The 20,096-nt window shown below is 37.7% G+C and overlaps 1 protein-coding gene across 26 annotated transcripts; it reads left to right on the top strand.

Annotated features, from left to right (window-relative positions):
• The first annotated feature begins 636 nt into the window (after positions 1-636).
• LOC103704604 (coatomer subunit beta'-1) lies at positions 637-19,850 on the top strand. Of its 26 annotated transcripts, none has more exons than XR_005513499.1 (27): positions 637-873; positions 1,158-1,178; positions 1,316-1,377; positions 1,524-1,578; positions 5,003-5,039; positions 5,118-5,443; positions 5,560-5,691; positions 5,775-5,923; positions 9,660-9,728; positions 9,903-10,053; positions 10,143-10,208; positions 11,020-11,208; positions 12,033-12,173; positions 12,281-12,355; positions 12,593-12,769; positions 12,873-12,964; positions 13,049-13,165; positions 13,652-13,766; positions 13,902-13,973; positions 14,476-14,672; positions 14,782-14,875; positions 15,102-15,208; positions 17,585-17,717; positions 17,893-18,083; positions 18,864-18,928; positions 19,022-19,027; positions 19,531-19,850. XR_005513499.1 is itself a non-coding variant. In XM_008788011.4 (26 exons), the coding sequence occupies exons 1-25, from the start codon at positions 871-873 to the stop codon at positions 18,881-18,883; spliced, it is 2,715 nt and encodes a 904-aa protein (XP_008786233.2). In that variant the 5' UTR covers positions 637-870; the 3' UTR covers positions 18,884-18,928; positions 19,022-19,850. The 26 variants fall into 26 exon arrangements, 9 of the variants coding, with proteins under 9 accessions (XP_008786233.2, XP_008786241.2, XP_026659658.2 ...); XR_003385261.2 differs by having other exon boundaries at positions 17,893-18,060; XR_003385258.2 differs by having other exon boundaries at positions 17,893-18,054.
• The last annotated feature ends 246 nt before the right edge of the window (positions 19,851-20,096 follow it).

The raw sequence follows: 20,096 nt of genomic DNA on the forward strand, positions 1-20,096 counted from the left end.
GTACGGGGACTTCGTGTGCCATGCTTTGGTGGATTTGGACATAAAATAATGACATACTTGCAATCTTCAGCATGGCGTCCTTACACATCACAAGACTGCCGCGCGTCAGCAATGATTTTCCTTCTGTATAGCAGGTTTTTACATGGCAAACGACGTCGGACAGGCTGCCATCCGAGGGTTTTAACCCTCATAAAAACATTCAGTTTCCAAATGCACCGAAAACTAGTAAAGGGAACTATTGAAGCCGGCTGATGTGGCAGCCTAAATGCATCTCCTTTACGAGTGAATCTATTATTTCTGTGCAAATTTCTGTGCCATTTTTCTCGTAGAAAGAGTGACAGGCGAGAGGAGAAGTTTTTTTTTCTTTCTTTCTTCTCGTGCTAAAATGAAATTATCATACATGTACGGATACAGCAAAAAAGTTCAAAAAAAAAAAAAAGTCTCATCTTCTTTGCCATCCAAGTTTAGTTTGTGATGTTCCCAGGAACACCTGATTGAAATCGCAAGTCAGCAAGTCGGCACCGGGGGCAATTATGTAATTTAAGATAAACATCATGTTTATTATTATTATTATTATTATTGGTTTATTACCAATTTCTTTACTTATATATGTGCGTACATATATTTTTTACGCGGAGGACTAGTAGGACTACCCCCATCCCTGGTTCCCGAAGCCAAACCTAGCTTCTCAAGCCCACCCTCCCCTCGTTCCGTTTCTCCTCTCTGCCATCGTCGTCGCGATTCCTTTCCTCGAGGAGATTCACCGGATAGCGACTCTCCTTCCTCGTCGCCGTTCTCAGGCATCCTAAGGCTTCTTGATCCGCGGATTTCTCCACTGCCCAGCGCTCGCACGCGGTTTCACCCGGAAACATGGTAGGCTTTTCCGATCTTTTTCTCTTCAGTCGCTGTTCTCAGTCGGAATGACGGTAGATCTGGCGCAGGATTTCCTTGATTCGAAGTTAACAGCTAGTAATTGCTTTTATTGCTCGAATTCTCGGTGGTCGCACCAAGATTTGCTGCATTATCGATGTCTGATTCAATTGAAGAGTTTTTGTTCGTTAGGATCTTGAATTTTCGCGAGATCTGAGTTTTTTCCGGGCAGCTGATCGACTTTTCTTTCTTTTTTCTTATTTTTGTTCCCGTGGCAATGCTTGCAGCCTCTCAGACTCGAAATCAAGGTACTCCTCTCCGACGCCAATGAAATTTTCGATGAATACTGCTTGGTGATCTTATGTTTTCTCTGGTTTCTGCGTTCAAATCTCTAATTCTTGAATTCTTTTTATGTCAAATTTGCTTTCTATGATCTTTGGATCAGAGGAAACTTGCACAAAGGTCAGAAAGAGTAAAATCCGTAGATCTACATCCAACAGAGCCATGGTAATCTGATTCTTGATTTGATTTTTTTTTAAAAAAAAATGTTTTAAAGCTACCTGCATTTGTCTTTTCTAATATTCAAGGACAGAGATTCTGCTGGAATTCGGTGTATACGAATATATAATCGTGCATTGGTCTTTTTGCTGCAGGATTTTGACGAGTCTTTATTCTGGAAGCGTCTGCATCTGGAACTATCAATCACAGGCAAGTAACTGATTCTCAATAAGTTCTCTAAAACCGTGATTTTTCTGAACTATGATTTATTTTAGAAGGAACATCTTTTACTACATGCATTCAATGCTAAAAACAAGTTATTGGAACAAATGTGTTACATGAAAAGTGTAGATAGTCTATGACATCGATCACTGATTAAGCCTTACATTTTTCTACCTTTGGATAATTAATCCTTGTCGTCGTTATGCTGGAATCCATGCCAACTGTCTAACTAAATTGTATTAGTTAGATTAAATGTCATACTGATTAGGTACATGTTGTTATCATTTGTATCACAGAAAAAAGATGGCTGTTGATGATAGTTAACTTTGATGTCTATTGTTTCATTTCATGTTTGAATAATCAAGAAAAATGGATTCAAATCACTTCATGAGAGGGAGTGGTGCATAAGATTTCAACTCGCTTCTTTAGCAGGAGTACAAGATTTGCTAATGTCTTGCATGATGCTAAGACTGGATAAGTTGGATATCGCAGGTTTGGCTGTCTATAACTAATATAGAAGGATGATTGATGCTTTAGGGAAATGTAGGATTCTGATCGTATTTCACGAGCAATTTCTACTGATGCTTTGAAGTCATCTGTCAGTAAGATCAGTTGAGTGGTCTCAATAGGCATGTTGTATATGCATATGTTTTGTTCAAGATCCTGAAAATGTTTCAGTCTTTTTAGAGTTTGAAGGGCCTGTCTGACATTTATGGTGAAGATAGTACCGGTATTTGTGAGAATAAGAAAGTTAGAGAAGCCCGATCGCATGCTTTGGCATGGTCAAGCAATGTTGGTTGGAACAAGTGTAAGAGGACATAAGAACCATAACTTATTTTAGATGTCAAGCTTGCTGGTGCTAGCACTCCCTGCTCTCTCTCTCTCTCTCTCTCGGATCCATGTTCCTTTTTCCCAAGATTTTTGTGCACACTAAATTTACGGTTCTTTGGGTGATGATAGATTTGTGACTCATGGAATAAACCCATATAGACATTATGTGCTTTTGGAATCTAGTTAAGGATTGTGAGGGGACTAGGCTTTTTGGTGGATGATTCTAGAGCTGTTGGAGAATGATGATGGGGTGCTTAGTAGCTAGGTAGAATGGAGTGAAATGGTGGACAAGATGTCGGCAACAAATATCTCCTTCCCAGGGCTCCGCACTTTGGAAACCTGTGCACACACGCAAGCTTGCTTCTAGATGATTTCACTTTCATAAAGCGTCTATCATAAGGATCATATTGCTAGTGAGACTACATTTGCTCCATTTCCTGAACCAATCTTTCAATATATATGCACAAACATCGTAAATTACAACCATAAAGTAAGTCTGTTTTTTCTATTCTTTATCTTAGTTTGGTGCTTCTTTGATCCCCCTCAACCCTCCACATTGCTAGGGGGAAAAAAAGTGAGGGATACTCTTTTTTTTGGTCAGATGGATGATATTGTTATTTGCAATTTCCTTTTATAAAACATGAGATTTTTGTTATCAGTTCTTCCTTGAAGCTTGAAGTATTTCTTGGCCCGCCAGGAAGCAAGTACTAAAGGTAATCGGCATGATAGATGGAGCACATTAGTGGAAGTTTGGGACCAGTAGAGAGGCACTAGAGAACCGGTGGATGTTTTGTAGCTTCTTAGCAATTTGAGTAACATCTGGTTCATGCCTACAATAGGTACTTGTGGAAAGTCTATTTTAATGCAACAACATTGGAAAAAGGGCTCATGGGGCAAGTATGCTGCTTAGATTTGGTTATTTTTGTCAAACTTTATTGCAATGAAGATGCCATCGAATACCAAATCAGAAAGATGCTCAAGCATTATCAAAAATTGAGAACCATTGGTTAGAGGAGCATAATGTGGAGAATGCAAGCAATTTGGCAATAATAGATTAAGACAAAGCAAAGTAATTCTCCATGCATAAGGATAAATTTGCTTGCATGTGATGTTTGCAACTCTAGTTATTTAAATTGCTATAAGCAAGAGCTGCCGTACTGGTACTTGGGCTCGTAATTGCCGGCGACCAGTGTGGTATGGTACCATGCCAAGGCGTACGAAAATAGGAGAGGGAGGGGGAGATGAAGGAGGGAGGGAGGGGGGGGGGAGAGTGGGGGAAGGGCTTACTTAGGCATTGATCGATGTCGGTCGGCGTCAATCAACATCAAAGATGGGGGGAGGGGGGAGATGAGCGGCAAGTGAGACGAGCAAGCGACGACACACGTGGCAGAGCTTTGAAGCTCTGATCATGGCAGGACGGGGGAGAGAGAGAATGGAGGGTTGGGTGGCATCATGGGGGGGTTGAGGCTCGGGAGGGTTTTAAGACACCAAACCGTCATGACTATTCAAATCGTTTTGGTACCTGATCGATTCAATTCGGTGCAGCCCGAACTGAATGGTTCGCAATGGTTAAGTATTGTTGTCTTATGTAACTCCAACTTACAAAAAAAAGCATTTCAAATGCTGCAGTTTGATTTATGTCTAGAAAAAAAACTTGAGATTGAGTTTTAGTCATTGTGTGCAATTACAGACATTTAGATAACCGCATTCAGTGTACTTTTTCAACTCCATGCTTTCTGATTTCTTGGCATCATTAGATGCTAGCAACAAAATATACCTTAAGCTCAAAACTCACGACAGATGCACATCACGAACATATAAATTTTTTGATAACCCTAAAAAGGCTTCGTGGCATGAAGTGCATAATGGCTTAACCCTAGAAGTTGGAGGCATGAGAATAAACAAATGGCTTCTTTGATGTAACCATCTTCGAGTAGATTTGGTGATCTTCCTAATGCCATTTAATGTTGAATGAAGGTGAGGGGATAAAACCATGCAACGCCTGATGTTGCAGTAATTGGGTTGTGAAAATCTGTGTCATCAAGATGGGCTTCCAAATGATGGTCAATAACGTGTTCAAGTGTGCTCTAGCAGTATGGATTCTGCTCCCTCACTCCTTAAACCGATAAGTTAAACATCCATGGTGGGACGATAGCCATGCACATCATTAAGAAGAAGGATCTATAAAAGCAAACAAAACATGCTACCCAGGCATTATGGAAACTAGATGTGAAATCCATAAGTAGGAGCTCAATACTTTTACATACTTTTGTGCCTTTTGATGTATATGATGCAATCCTTGACATAGCTATGTAATATGGACGAATTCCTTAGTTTGTTGCTAGGGCCTATAGTTAGATTTCACATGCTCTGTTTTCATTTATTGGTACGTACGTATGTGCATGCATGCTTGCAGACAGATATGCATAATTACATATTGACATGATGTTCTGGTTTAGATCCTTTTTCTTGAGTGTGTAAGTTTGAGATGTAGAAGTTTATGCAATTGTCGGTTGAACACCTCACTTTCTTTGCTGGATCTTCCTGATCAAGTTTATTATGTTTGTTGATTCATTTTCAGACTATGGTAAAATCTTTTGAGGTGACAGAATTGCCTGGTATGCTACTCTGTACTTCACCCTCCATACTTTTGCTGGAGTTGGCAATAGATTCTAATATGCTTGATAAATTTTCAGTGCGATCAGCAAAATTCATAGCACGCAAACAGTGGGTTGTGGCTGGAGCAGATGATATGTTCATCCGGGTGTACAATTATAACACGATGGACAAGGTTAAAGTGTTTGAGGCACATACAGATTATATCAGGGGTCTGGCTGTCCATCCAACCCTTCCATATGTGTTATCATCATCAGATGACATGTTGATAAAGCTTTGGGACTGGGAGAAGGGTTGGATGTGTACTCAAATTTTTGAGGGACATTCCCACTATGTGATGCAAGTCACTTTTAATCCGAAAGACACCAATACATTTGCAAGTGCCTCCCTTGATCGCACAGTAAAGGTGTTGCTGAATTATCTTTTGATTGGTGGCATGAATACTAGTATAATACTGTTGGTTTATGGCAATCCACTTCTCCTTTTTGATCGTTTGGTCTATCTTAAAAATTGACTTTCCAGATCTGGAATCTTGGTTCTCCAGACCCAAATTTTACTTTAGATGCTCATTTGAAGGGAGTGAATTGCGTTGATTACTTTACTGGTGGTGATAGGCCGTACTTGATTACTGGTTCTGATGATCACACTGCAAAGGTCCGCCTCCTGATTTTTTGTTGCATAGTTATTGTATTTGTTTTCTTCTGCAGCTTTCTGTTAATAAATTTAATGAATTTCAGGTCTGGGATTATCAAACCAAAAGTTGTGTTCAAACACTTGAAGGCCATACCCACAATGTTTCAGCCGTCTGTTTTCATCCTGAGCTTCCTATAATAATTACAGGTTCAGAGGATGGAACTCTTCGTATATGGCATGCAACTACATACAGGTTTGTGCTTTCTTGATCTAAATCATATGTGCATTTGTGGCAGTAACGTTCTTTTTACTCATCCACGTGAATTCTGAAGTCCATTTCAACTTGTTTTTATAGCATTTTAGAGAATTCATTTGTGTAGATGATGTAGGCTTAGTGATAACACTTACTAGCTGGCACCATCTGCTGTGCAATCAACAGGCTAGACAATTTCTGTCTTAAATCTAAAAGATAGCATGTTTGTTCATTCCATTAATTTTTGCACATCAATTCTTCTTATTGTTCTTTCTTTTTCTTAATGAACCAAGTGCAACTGCAGGGCTTCCCTTGTAATCTGATTACGTTTCAGATTCTTCTTGCAACTGTTGTTCTTTGTTTGTTCCGGATCCCTTTCGTTCGAGCAGCAATATTGAAATCTTCTTTGTACATGAACCACTCGATAGGGCGGAATGCTAACTTCTAGAACAGTGAAATGCTCACCATCTTGTTTACACTTATCTATTCTGAATTACAATTCATATAATATTCTATCCTTAAAAATAAATAAAAGTTTCATTTGATAGTTTGGCCTTTTATTTGTATAAATTGATGGCTGCCCACAACCTTTCCTTCAGGATTGAGACTGACATAAGCATTTTATATGGGAAACCAATTGAAAATACAGTAAAAACTAGCAGGGTTGCTGATAGTGATATGGTTAGGACACTGAGTGTAGAGATAGATGAAGATTATTATAAATAGGATTATAATGAGGGCTAGGATACTACTGAAAGATAAGGTGCTAGATAGGGGGCAGGAGATAACTCTAAGATATAGGTTTTGTTGTAGATCGCGCATCCACTGCATGTTGTAAAATGTCTACTGCTTGTTGTGGATATTTTTGTATCGCAGAGATCCTTTCTGTAGCAGTGACAGTTAAGTGTAGCATCTTCTTTTTGCAATAGATAACAGTTATGACTTGGGCAATTTGTTTTAAATGTTCCTGTATCTATGGAATACACATGCCCTCTTGGAGGTCTGTAAGGCGATTTTGAGTTTTTCATTTCCAGCATGACACATTTCTTCCATTTCACTTTGTTTTGGAATCTCTCTTAGGAATCTGTCTTGCCTTTGTTTGTTTATAAGTTCATGAATGGTCGAGGAATATATATCTGTGGTTGTTTTTCTTTATACTATTTTGTTCAGTTTTGTTTCTCCATGTGCTTGTTTTCCAAAACCGGTTTTTAATTATTTTGGATTTTGTTTCGCTTCTAGAAAATAATGACTTTGTATGCACCAATATGAAATTGGAGGAAATAGCTTGGAGGCATTTTGAGGAAATGCTTACTCTAAGTAAAAATATGTACGTGAAAGCAGAATTGTCACCTGCAGTAATCAAAGAGACCATGCAGTGAAATAATGATATCTGGAGAAGAATCATGGAGGAAAATATCACAAATTAGAGATGTCTTGGAAGACAGCTTGCTTTTTGTTGTATCAGATTGAGGTTTTGCGCTCCGAGTCTGTGTAGATGACCTAGGCATGCAAAGGTCTGTCTAAGACAAACTCCTAATTGGAATTGGTCTTGTGAAGTTAATACTCAGGCGACTTTCATGGCTGCAACTTTATACTCAAAAGGTGAGGAAGAATGGTGGTTTTTTTTTTTTTTTGGAGGGGGGGGGGGGGTTAGTTCTTGGGCTTTTGAAGATTAGGTTGTCCCAAGGGATTATGGATTGCTTTATGTCTCTAAATTGCAGCAGCAAAAGTGAAATTGTAAAGACTTGATATATCGTAGTTGACTTGCTGGATGTTTGAATAGTTGTCAAAGAAATCTTATATAAGTTTTCCTAACCTCTAATGAAGCTATTGATGTGGATCAAGATTTCCTCTAGAAACTTAATTTTTTGGTATATGAAGAAGTTGATTAGATGGGTTCCGTCTTACTCTAGATTTCTTGCTAATAACATGGTCAGGAAGGTCCTTTTTTTTCTTGAACTGGGATGAAAGAAGCTTATTCAAAATCAGGTTGAGGACCCGATTTGTTCCCAGGTCACTGGTATCTAACTCCTGGTGACTTTACTTTACTAACTATTTCAATCGGCACTCTTAACATGGCAAGAAGTTGGCTGGGTGAAAATGTCATTTTTTTATCCTATGTCAATATTCAATGCTTGGGAAAATGGGTCCATCAAATTTATGTATGTGGATGATCCTTCTTTTTTGTTGTGAAAAGTTAGTTCTCCCTTTGTATCATGTGATGTCGGCCTGTCTAGAGGGCTACTATCCTAAATAGTCCTCTTAAATTTCCAAAGCTGTATTTAAACTGAAAATTTTTTACTTTCAAAGTTTTATTGGAATATTTGAATTTCCCTTAGTTGGAAAACTTGAGCATTTTTTGTGTTTTTTGCTGTTAAGATTGCTCTTCATTGTCAATTTGTTATATGGATATTACTTCAAACTATGGTTCGCTGAACCGGTATAATGTAGGTCCCTACCGTGCTATCTCAAGGCATACCAAAACATGGAGAGCTGGAGAGGGAGGGCGACAGGGATGAGAGAGGAAGAGAGAGAGAGAGAGAGAGGGAGGAGGGGGAGAGAGAGAGGGCCCAAATAGGCGTCGTCATCATCACTGAGGGGGAGGGAGAGAGGGAGGGAGAGGGAGAGGAGGGAGAGAGAGGCAGAGGGAGGGGGGAGAGGCTGAAAGAGAGGGCTTGAATAGTCGTCGTCATCGAACTAGCCGGGGATGGAGGGCTTCAGGAATTAGGATTTCGAAATAAGGGAAGGGTGAAGTGAAGCAAGGGCGACTAGGCGAGCTTTATATACTGAATTGAAGCTTTGAACTGTGCTGGTAATTGGCCGGTCTGGTTTGGTACTCCCTGAACCGGCTGATTTAGCACGGTGCGGCTAACCTTGCTTCGAACTGAATTGTTTACAAAATGGTCGTTTCATCATCAAACTTTTTTTGTGGCTTTGGAAGAATAGTGTCCATACTTTCCTTGAGCCACAATATATCTGGAAATGATGATATACATTCTGGATATCATTATTTATCCTGTCATATCTGAAGGAAAGCAAATTTCTCACTTTGTTAACTCTTCTACGCTGCTTTGTTGCAATGGTTACTGGGGAAGAGTGAATGCTGAGTGCTTTATGGACAGCAGGTCTTACCTGGTAAAGATTTCTGATCCATCTTCAGTCCTGGAATCTTCAGAAACAATTGCTGAGATATCAATAATTGCGGACAGAACTCATGTTTCCAATTCCCAGTTGGCTTTAGCTAGCTGATTGCTTAGGGAGGGCGAGCATTATCTGGCTGGTAATTTTGCAATTTTGTGCAGGGTCTGTTAGTTGACGTTATAATCACTGTTAACGTACCTATTGTGTAATTATAAATCAGCAATTCACTATACGAGCAGATCAATCTGTTGTCTCTAGAAGTTATGGGAATCAACAGGAACCAAGCTGTTTGTATAGCCAGGATATCAGGAAAATGGGGTACAGCCTTTTTGGGATAATGTGTTTCTGACATGGGCTCTGCCTTCTTCACTACATTATATACGTGCAAAACATACATCTAGTACCTGTGCTTGAGCCATAATCCTGAGCTTGACCCATACCAACTGATGGTTATTACTTTATTCGTTTCCTCCTAGAAGTCATCAATATTATTTTCGGTTCATATTATATTAGGTGTTAATGTTTGATAGGAGGACATTAATATTGTGGTGGATCTTCAGTTGGAGATATACTTAATTTTTTTATACTTTTACAGACTGGAGAACACATTAAATTATGGCCTTGAACGAGTTTGGGCTGTTGGATACATGAAAGGATCAAGGAGGTAAAAAAAAGGAGCTGTCCTTTATTTTACTTTTTAATTTTCTTTTCATGACTTATGAGTATAGATATTGTGTTGCTGGTCCTGAATTTATCTGAAATGTGATAGTAATGAGCAGTGAGTATGATTCTTGGTTCTTTCTTCTTGCTTAAATGTGGCAATGGTTTTGTTTTTTAGGGTTGTAATTGGATATGATGAAGGAACCATTATGATAAAACTTGGTCGTGAAGAACCAGTTGCCAGCATGGATAGCAGTGGGAAAATTATATGGGCAAAGCATAATGAAATACAGACAGTGAATATCAAGACTGTTGGAGCAGATTTTGAGGTAGGTTAGCCGTGATCTGCTTTCAAGAAAGTCAAGAAAAATTCTATGAAAGTTAATTTGAAGGTTAGGGAACTTTTTCTACCTGTCAGGTCACAGATGGAGAAAGACTGCCTTTAGCTGTGAAGGAATTGGGAAGCTGTGATCTCTACCCACAAGTAAGTTTTTTGAATGCGATCAGTTGCGTATACATCTGCTATGTTTCATGGTTGACTCTATGCTGTGCTCAACCTATGAAGCCTTCCTGGTCGCATGTGTGCATGCATGTGCTTGTTGGTGCATCTGTGCACATGCATGTGCATGTGTTCCAACTAATGCACCAGATGACCTATAGAACACAATAGTCTACTACTTGTCTATAGAAACCAGAGCAAATAAAATAGTATTTGTTAAATGCTGAAAAAAAATCTATGGTGTTTGATTTGCTGACCTTGTATTACCTTGCAGTGAGACATATCTTGGAGAATAGTCTTCAGGCTTTACTTTAGAGATGTATGATTGGTTTTGGAGTAATTGCTGTTGTTATCTCCTGATATCTTGGGCTTCATCTGTTTTTTTGTCTTGCCTGATTATTTTATGGATTGAAACTTCAATATATTTTAGCTATCACTTCCCTAAAACTATCAGTCAATTAGAGTATGGAGGTCACCAAGAAGAGGAAAGTGATGCTCTATAAGTTTTTGGAGCTTGAAGATCAGATATACTGAATAAAAATGTTGAGGATGTGCAACTTGCAAAGAATGGATGAACTTTGATGCTGTAATGAGGCATATCGATTTTTACTTATGTATAAATGCTCTGTTTTGGGAAATTAAGTAATCATTTCTTCTACCAGAAAATATGGTTTCTGATTTGCTTAATGCTGGTTGATGCAATATTCTTTGGTTTTGTAGTTGCTGCTACTTGAATTGCCCCTGCTTTCCAGTAAGCAAGCATTGATCAAAGTTGTTTCTCTTTTTGTTTGTTCAGAGCTTAAAACATAATCCAAATGGGAGATTTGTTGTTGTTTGTGGAGATGGGGAATACATAATATATACTGCATTGGCATGGAGAAATAGATCCTTCGGATCTGCTTTGGAATTTGTCTGGTCATCTGATGGAGAATATGCAATCAGGGAAACTACATCAAGGATAAAGATTTTTAGTAAAACATTCCAGGTCTGCTTCTACCTCTATTTATCTCTGTTCAATTGGCTTCCTCCCACTTTCTAGCACCAGCCCTTATATTCTTTTTTTAGTTTTGCAACAATATTTAAATAATTTATTTCGATGATTTTTTCTATGTAGTAAGTCTATAGGCCATGCTAGATTGATTATCAGATTGATTTTGTACGCATGGGAAAAAAGTGGCTAGATTTTACATCCCACTGACCCATTAAGCTTCTGCTCTCTCTTTTGCAGCTCAAAATTATTTTTTCGGTATTACAATTTGTTGATGTATGGGTAGCCCATGTTGAACGGAACTGTTACTTCCTGTGGTTGGTATTACAATTTGTTGACGAATGGGTAGTCCATTGTTAGGAAGAACCGAAGAACCATTTCTTGCTGGGGTTTCTGTATATCCTGATTGTTCATAGATGATCTGCTGTAAATGGTTGTCTGCTTCTGTTATGTTTTAATTATAATTGTAATCGTTGTTTTACTACTGTAAGGGATGTTCCTGGATACTTCATTGATCATAATGAGCACTTTGTGCTGGCTATTCATCCTTTCCAAATATGTGGCTTCTGAATTTTTTGGAGCTAAACAAATAGCAATTCACAAGCTGATGCTTCATAATCTATCTGCCGTCGACGTCAAATGCATGCCAACAGTCATGAACAAAAAATTGTGTTTTGTAGATGTCTTGTCATTTTGTTATCAGATACTTGTGTTTTGTCGTCATTATGATAGTCTCCAGTAATGGATTACAGCAACCAGAAAATTTTGTCTTTTGACCCCTTGGAACTTGAACTGAGCTTGAAGGCTATGACATCTTTCAGGAGAAAAAAAGTATCCGACCGACTTTTTCAGCAGAGCGTATCTTTGGGGGATCATTACTGGCAATGTGCTCAAATGACTTCGTTTGCTTTTATGATTGGGCAGAATGCAAATTAATTCGTCGGATTGATGTGAATGTTAAAGTGAGTTCTTTCTTTGTTCCAAACTTGTTCTGTATATGTTGTCATGCTTCAGCTAGTTTTCCATCGTATTTTTATTCGTTATCATTTATCATGGATATGTTTTGCAGAATATTTATTGGGCGGATAGTGGTGACCTAGTGGCGATTGCTAGTGATACATCATTCTACATCCTAAAGTACAATGTAAGTTAGCCGACTCAGTTATCCTTTTCTTTATGTTCTATTGTTGCCTTTTTTTATGTGTTATTGTTGCATGATTTCCTTTAGTTTCCTCTGCTTTGTAATTTTTCTCAGGAACATGTTCATATAGATATGACATTTGCATGTATTGTTTTTAATCAAGAAAAGGCATTTGCATGTTTTATTGTGTGCGTTTATGTCATCAATGCTAGTTTTGAAAAGCTTGATCTCTTTCTACAGAGAGAGACTGTTTCTTCCTATCTAGAATCTGGAAAGTCAGTGGATGAGCAAGGTGTTGAGGATGCATTTGAGCTTCTTCATGAAGTGAATGAGCGGGTCCGAACAGGGATATGGGTTGGAGACTGTTTTATTTACAATAATTCTTCTTGGCGACTAAATTATTGTGTTGGAGGGGAGGTAAATATTTGAACTTTCACTTCAAATTCAGTTTTTGATGCTTATTCATATGCAGACTTGTTCATTCCAGGAGTTCTGTGATTATCTGTTTTGTTGAATGTAGGTCACCACCATGTTTCACCTGGATCGGCCTATGTACTTGTTGGGGTACCTTGCTAATCAAAGCCGGGTGTATCTTATTGACAAGGAATTCAAGTGAGTTCACTTGAGATATTCGCTTATGATCTTCTGTCATCCGCAGCCTTGGTTTGTTGTGGCTAATAATTTCTTCTGTTGCAGTGTTATGGGCTACACCTTACTTCTTAGTTTGATTGAGTACAAAACTCTAGTGATGCGTGGGGATCTGGATCGTGCAAAGGAAATCTTGCCATCGATACCAAAGGAACACCATAACAGGTACATCCTTGTCTCTATTCAATGTGTCAGTATTGCACTTGTTAATCTCTTGAGAGCTTGAATTCTGACAGAACGCAAATCGACCAATAAGAAGTCTGTGTTGTTAAATTAACTCAATTCAGAATATCAAATTGGCTTTTTTCATGGTTGAATTTTATTCTGATGTTTGGGTACCTTCTCTGAGATTGTTTATTTGTGGATCAACAAAAGGCTTTGAAGTTTGAACTCTCATGTCAGCCTTTTCATCATACAAAAGACATGATATTCTGGAGTTTCTTCTTCTTTGTTTTCCATAAGAAAGTACGGAAGAGTAGACATGTGTGGGTTGTCTTTGCTATATGGTTCATACTGTCCTGTCATTGGTCTCATTTAGATAGTTTTTGTCTCGTTGCTTTTCTAATCTTGATTGTTGAATTCTTCTTCATTTCCTTTAATACTACAACTGCTCACTGAGCTTCCCTTGGATTTTATCTCATGATTTGCCAGTGTGGCTCGTTTCTTGGAGTCTCGGGATATGCTAGATGATGCTCTTGAAGTAGCTACAGATCCTAATTACAGATTTGATCTAGCTGTACAGCTTGGAAGATTAGAGGTTGCAAAGGTATGCATTAGACCATTAGTAGTCACTGAAGCAGATGATGGTCATACAAATTTTGCTCATCTTAATTCTACCTTTTGATAAATTTTTCCTTGTAGCCATTTGTTTCCCATCTGAAGACAGAAATTTGTTTTGCAGGCAATTGCTATTGAAGTACAAAGCGAGTCTAAGTGGAAGCAGTTGGGAGAACTAGCTTTGTCTACTGGGAAGGTATAATGAGAACCTTTAAGTGAAAAATAATTGGTTATTTGCTATTTAAAAATGCCATCTAGTATACACTAAATGACTTGTCAGTGTTTTGAATGAAGACATGATTTAAGCATTAAATATCAATATAGCAAGTATGGGAATCCACAAGAGAGGCTTCAAGAAGAAGTTCTGAAAATGCTGAAGACTTTGAATAAACAATTAGAAAAGGTGATAAGGGAAAGGAATATGATTTGAAACATAAAAACTAAAGAAGATAAATGATAGCATCACAAATTGGATATTGCAATTTTTTAAGCAGCAGTGGTCATCAAATGCTAATATATACATATTCTGGTTTACTTGTGATGAATTTGAACTTGCTGGTTTTGTTTTGATATTTCTGTTAATATGTAACAGCATTTGGTGGTTGGGAGAATGTAACTTTCTGAAATCATGTCTGTTGTCCTGGACAGCCTGCTAGAAAAAAATATAAATGGAGTGATATCTTTGCATTTTTATGCAGTTAGAAATGGCTGAGGAGTGTCTATCACATGCTATGGATTTCAGTGGCTTATTGCTTCTTTACTCATCTCTTGGAGATGCTGAAGGGATAACAAAACTTGCATCTCTTGCTAAAGAGCAAGGGAAGAATAATGTTGCTTTCCTTTGTCTATTTATGCTAGGTAAATTGGAGGATTGCCTTCAATTGTTGGTGGAGAGGTACTTGTGCTTAATACGCCGTACCCTTTCTTTTTTGAAGTATCATTTTTTGTAGGGTGAGATGATGCTGTGGCAACTGTTTTTGTTAATCATTTTTCATTCTTTACAGTAATCGAATACCAGAAGCTGCGCTGATGGCACGTTCCTATCTTCCAAGCAAAGTCTCTGAGATTGTAGGAGTATGGAAAAATGATCTCAATAAGGTATATTTTTTGTTTGTTCCTTTAAGCTTTTGCTCAAAATAGTATCATAGATTTGCTAAAAATATGTTAAAGTGAGCAAGATTAAGAACTACTGTCATTTTTTATTTTCAGTTGATTTATGCTATTAGTGGTAGTTTATGTCTGTTTTGTTCAATTTTCTTCCTTTGTTTTTTGAAGCCATCTAAAAGATCTTCCCTTTTTTGCTTCTAATTTGCTTTGAATGAAGATCAACCCAAAAGCTGCAGAATCATTGGCTGATCCTGAAGAATACCCTAATTTATTCGAGGACTGGCAAGTTGCTCTTGCTGTCGAATCAAATCTTGCCCATGAAAGGTACTTGTTATGCGATTTCATTTTTTTTTTATATGGTTATATTTTTGTGCATACAGCTATGGTGCGGAACCTTTTGTGCCTCAATTTTCTGCTCACATTCAAAGTGTCTTGTGATCTTGTAACTAAGATGTTCCTGCATTGTTAGAAATTCATATTGTTTGATCGGAAACCAGGCAAATTCTTTTGAGTAAATCCCATCATGCTAGGTATGAAGCATTGATTTTTCTATCCTTGACCCTAGTGAGTTAGCTAGCTGCATGACTTTAGAAAATGATTGAACAAAAATGGAAAAACAAGAAATGGCAGGGGCTGAAAGACTAGGACCAGCCCGGAAAATATGATATAAGTGGGATATGATTGAAATTATGGGGAAGATTTTAGGTTGATTGTAATTAAATATAAACCTTAATCTCGGTAGGGACTATTGAGGACTTTAAGCTGTTACAGCTCTCCTTTCGTGGTTCTTTTCTGATCTTCTGTTCATGTACTTAGACGTCCCAGCGGCCAGCTAAGCACTCAATTTCTAAAACTGTTATAGTTTACATTAGACAGTAAATTTGAAACTCAATTCTAATAGGAGATTAGATAAATAAGGAGCGTGAAGTCTTTATTTAGTCATGGAACTTCTTCCTTTGATATACTTCTTGCTTGTCTTAATTTTTCTCCCTATTTGATCGATTGACTTAAAATGAATTTGATGGCATTAGAGTTTCCAGCGACGGCTTGATATTTAGGAGGTTTTCTTTTATTTAAAGCTAATTCTTTCATGGCACCTTCAATGACATAACTTATATTAAGAGCTGGCTGGAATACTTATGATTTGTTTGTGAGGTAATTGTTACATATTCTTTTTTCTAGTGTTTTTCCATAGTACTCTACCTCATTATGCTTGTGCTCTTAGTTTTGTTATGCATCAGATGGAAATCATGACATCTATGGCATGAATTGTCGTAGATGCCATGATTTGTTATGCATCAGTTGCATGCCTTCTTTATTTACTGCTTCCTCAGTTCTGAAAATTTGAACAATAGAAGGTTGTTGTCCAAGTCTTGTTGTTGAATACCTTAATGAAATTTTTTATCTTTTGTTGGCAACAAGAATCAGGGATTCAGACTTTCAAAAAAATGTCTTCTTTCTGAGGACTGTCAGTGTTTTTTTTCGTTTGTGTTTGTTTACTTTTATTTGTGTTCAATTCATGAAAGAATTTGCATTATTCGCTTTACATTCTTCAGGCATCTTATTTGAATGAAAACAAAAAGATTATTGAGAATTGGGAAAGAAAAAAGAACACAGTGATCTGTGAACTTTATCGATCGAAAGAATGGACGAGGTAACTTATCTTAAACAGCAGAAGATATCATGGACCAATTGCCAAATTGTGTTGAAAATTGTAACCTGTGAACATGCAAAAGTATATAGCATACAGCATATCTTTAGAACGTTAACAGCTGGAATTTTTTTCAGACATTTGACCGATGCCCTCTATCCTGACTTTTTACAAAAATACCGAATTGAATAAGAGATTGAGAATCATCGTCCGGTATGCAACTACTACAAATTCAAGTCTATGGCATTTCTAACTCCAATGATATTTTAATGACAATTAATGAGTGACCATATTCAGAACTCCCTGAAAATAATATTATTGGTACAACTTGAGGCATCGAAAGTTCTAAATAGACATGAAATATATCAGAACTCTTTTCATTGGGGACGATGTAAGCCTCAACTACCTTTTTGGTCTTGATGCTAATTCTTATTCTATATGGACCAGATCAAATAACTCTAGCTATCTTTATAAAGATTGGTACATTGTTGATTTAAAAACTAACCATAGATAGCTTTTATAATCTTCACACTAGCCATGCAAGCCAAAGTTTCTTGCATGTTGGAGGAAAAAAAAATAAAGAGCCATTTTTTATTTATATCAAGCACATATACAGCAACATCAATCTAAACTAGAACATCCAGTAGTGTTCCAAAAGGTGGCTGTCTGTGCAATCAGCAAGGGAACTGATCACATTTAGGTGGCAGAAAGGCACCTTGTTTTTTCCTTTTAGAATTTGGCTTCATTGAATTCTTGCTTTCATGATTGAAATCACACAGAAATTTGAGAAACATTATTATGAGGATTCATGAGTTCATTTCTTCTTGTAAATGTTTAGTTTGTCTGGAAACAAAATTTAAACCACAAATTATAACTTTTTTCAATATTAACTCTAAGAATTTGGGCACTTATATATTTGAGCATAAACTAGTTTTAAACAGCTGCTGTAATTATAGTAAGTTGCTTGAAACTCAGTCTGTTGTATCTTATTTTCTGCAGATTAATGCAAACATTTGGTGTTTAATTTTAGTGAACATTCATGAAAACAGGGGTAATTATCCTCCCGCTGTGGAATATTTAAGCTATGCTGAAAGGTCAAATATCAATCTTGTGGAAGCTTTCAAAAGCATGCAAGTTGATGAAGAGGATGTACCTCTTGAAAATGGAGATTCAGGTCGTGAGGTAGGTTGTGCTTATAGATAGTATGGGTGTGTTGTATTCTCTCTTTTCTTATATTTCATCAGTTCCTTTTTGATCCTTCCTTGTTTGTTCTGTTGGTTTCTTAAAATCTGCCTCTTCTCCTCACTGAATCCTACCTTGCTGCTTTAGATTGTGTGACAGCAAAATTTGTTTGCAGGTGACTGAAGACCGTGCCATGGAGGAAGGTCAAGAAGAAGCGGTTGAAGTTGAAGCTGATGAGTCTACAGATGGCGCAATCCTTGTTAATGGGAATGAGGGTGAGGAAGAGTGGGGTACGAATAATGAAGGAACCCCATCAGCCTAATAGCAAATTGGTTGGGCAAGTGTAAAATTCAAATTTTGTATCCGGTGATTAATTGTTTTTCTTTTCCCTTTTTTCCATAGACTTCCGTATGCGTCTAGGATTACCGCTCGTATCAGTGCCACTTGTTAGAGTGGCAGGTCTCTGCTCTCTTTCCTACTTTTTCAGTTTGTGAAAACAAAGCAAGTTCATCCTTCCATTCTGAGGAAAGAACATTGATGGCTGTTATAGCATTTAGTACACTGCCTACTGGTTTGCTCCGTAAATATCAACAGTAGCTGTGGGGACAGTGTATTATGGTGTAAACTTATCATATCCAACAACTCTTATTAATGTAAGAGTTGATGCCCTGAAATAACATGGTAGAATTTTGATTTCACTCCTACAATGACATGGCATTGCAGCTTATTCCCCTTTTTCTGAATTTTAGCCTGTCTAACAGTGGCTCATAATCTTGTGTGAAGAACCGTCCATATGCTCTTGCCTGAAAATATTTGTTTCCTCCTTGGGTGACTTGTTACCAGGGTGCTGTCAATTATGTCCATCACATTAAAAGAATTTGAATTTTGGTATGGTAATATTATTTTCCAAATTAGATTCTGTACATACCTATGGATTCAAGGTTATCACTCGTCATTTCAATGTTTTCTTCATTTTGGTTTTTGATACTGCAATGCAACCATAATTTTTTCCCTATTTATTTGTGTTTTCCTGATATTTAAATTTTGCAACTCCCTTGTGTAAGCCTTTGGTATACTTTCTCTATGATGTTTTCCATATTTTTGGATGCTTACCTTCTCTAACTCTGTTGTTTGTTGATCTTGCAGTGTTAACTCCCCATCAATAGGGACCTTACAAAAGAAGTTTCAGAGATCTGTCTCCCCTTCTCAAGGTGACGACTTATCCCCATGGGAGAGATGAATGAGATTTATCATTTATGTTTTTTGGCTGAACTAGTGAACCCTTTTCTTTTTTCTTCCCACAGTAGGTGGTATGTCTCTGCGCTATATGTTTTGCTGATTGATGTCTTACCTGGCAGTATACCATCCCTAGTAGCTTTAGAGTATTGACAGTCATCATCCAACACGTATGCTCCAGTATATAAATATTTCTAGCCTGGACACTGCTGTCAGTTGATGATTTCATCTGTTCGAAAATAAATATAAAGCAGGGCCACAGGACTTGCATTGAGTTGGTGAAATAGCTAAGGATATCGTCTTTAATATTTATTTGATAGTGCAGATTAACTTGCCTGCCTTCACTTCTTGGTGATAAATGCTAAGCTTCATCAAGCACCAAAATGTGACAGCTGCCACAATCTTTTTGTCCGCCTGCTGAAAGAGTTTCCTTTTTTGGCACGAGACTTGCACCACCGGACTTGAAAAAAATAAATCTAACCAGATTTCATAGATGCTGCAAATTGTTGGCACAGCTGGACTTCCTTATATATCATCATAAATAATCTTGGGTGGCTCATATTTGCATTTTGATCAGGTTGCTGCGAGGAAAAATGTATGAGCTATTGTTCTCCGGAAGTTCTTGAGGTCCCCGTGCTTGCAGCATCTCCAGACCCACGCAAACATTAATCTATTAATTGGTGTAATGTCACGGACTGATTCTTGTACCATTGGAATCCTAAAAAGATAGGGATGGTCATAGATGTCTGGCTTTCCTAGCCGTCCTTTTTCGTCAGACAGCTGTATCTCAAGCTTTAAATATTTTCCATTTTGTCATTCATTGAGGTTTATGTACGTTGTCATTGAATAGTTATTATTGAGTACAATATAGCACCATTGAGTTTTTCTGATCCAAAAGAGACCAATCATGTTGAGTTACTGGTGAGATTTGTAGCCTGATAGCTTCGTCCTGAAGTAGCCTCATCTGATATTTTAGGTGTCATGATGAAAGGAGCAGGTGAGGTTGAGGAGGCTTTGCTGCGTTCAAGCTGGCATATACGGGGGTGTTTGGGCTAAAGTGGTGGTGTCCCTCCCACTCATTAATGACTGGGGGCGGGGCCTATCAAAGAGTTTAATGTTATTGAAGGGCCGTGGCAAAATGAT

This window comes from Phoenix dactylifera, chromosome 9 (assembly GCF_009389715.1).
Source record: "Phoenix dactylifera cultivar Barhee BC4 chromosome 9, palm_55x_up_171113_PBpolish2nd_filt_p, whole genome shotgun sequence".
Classification (NCBI taxonomy): Eukaryota; Viridiplantae; Streptophyta; class Magnoliopsida; order Arecales; family Arecaceae; genus Phoenix; species Phoenix dactylifera.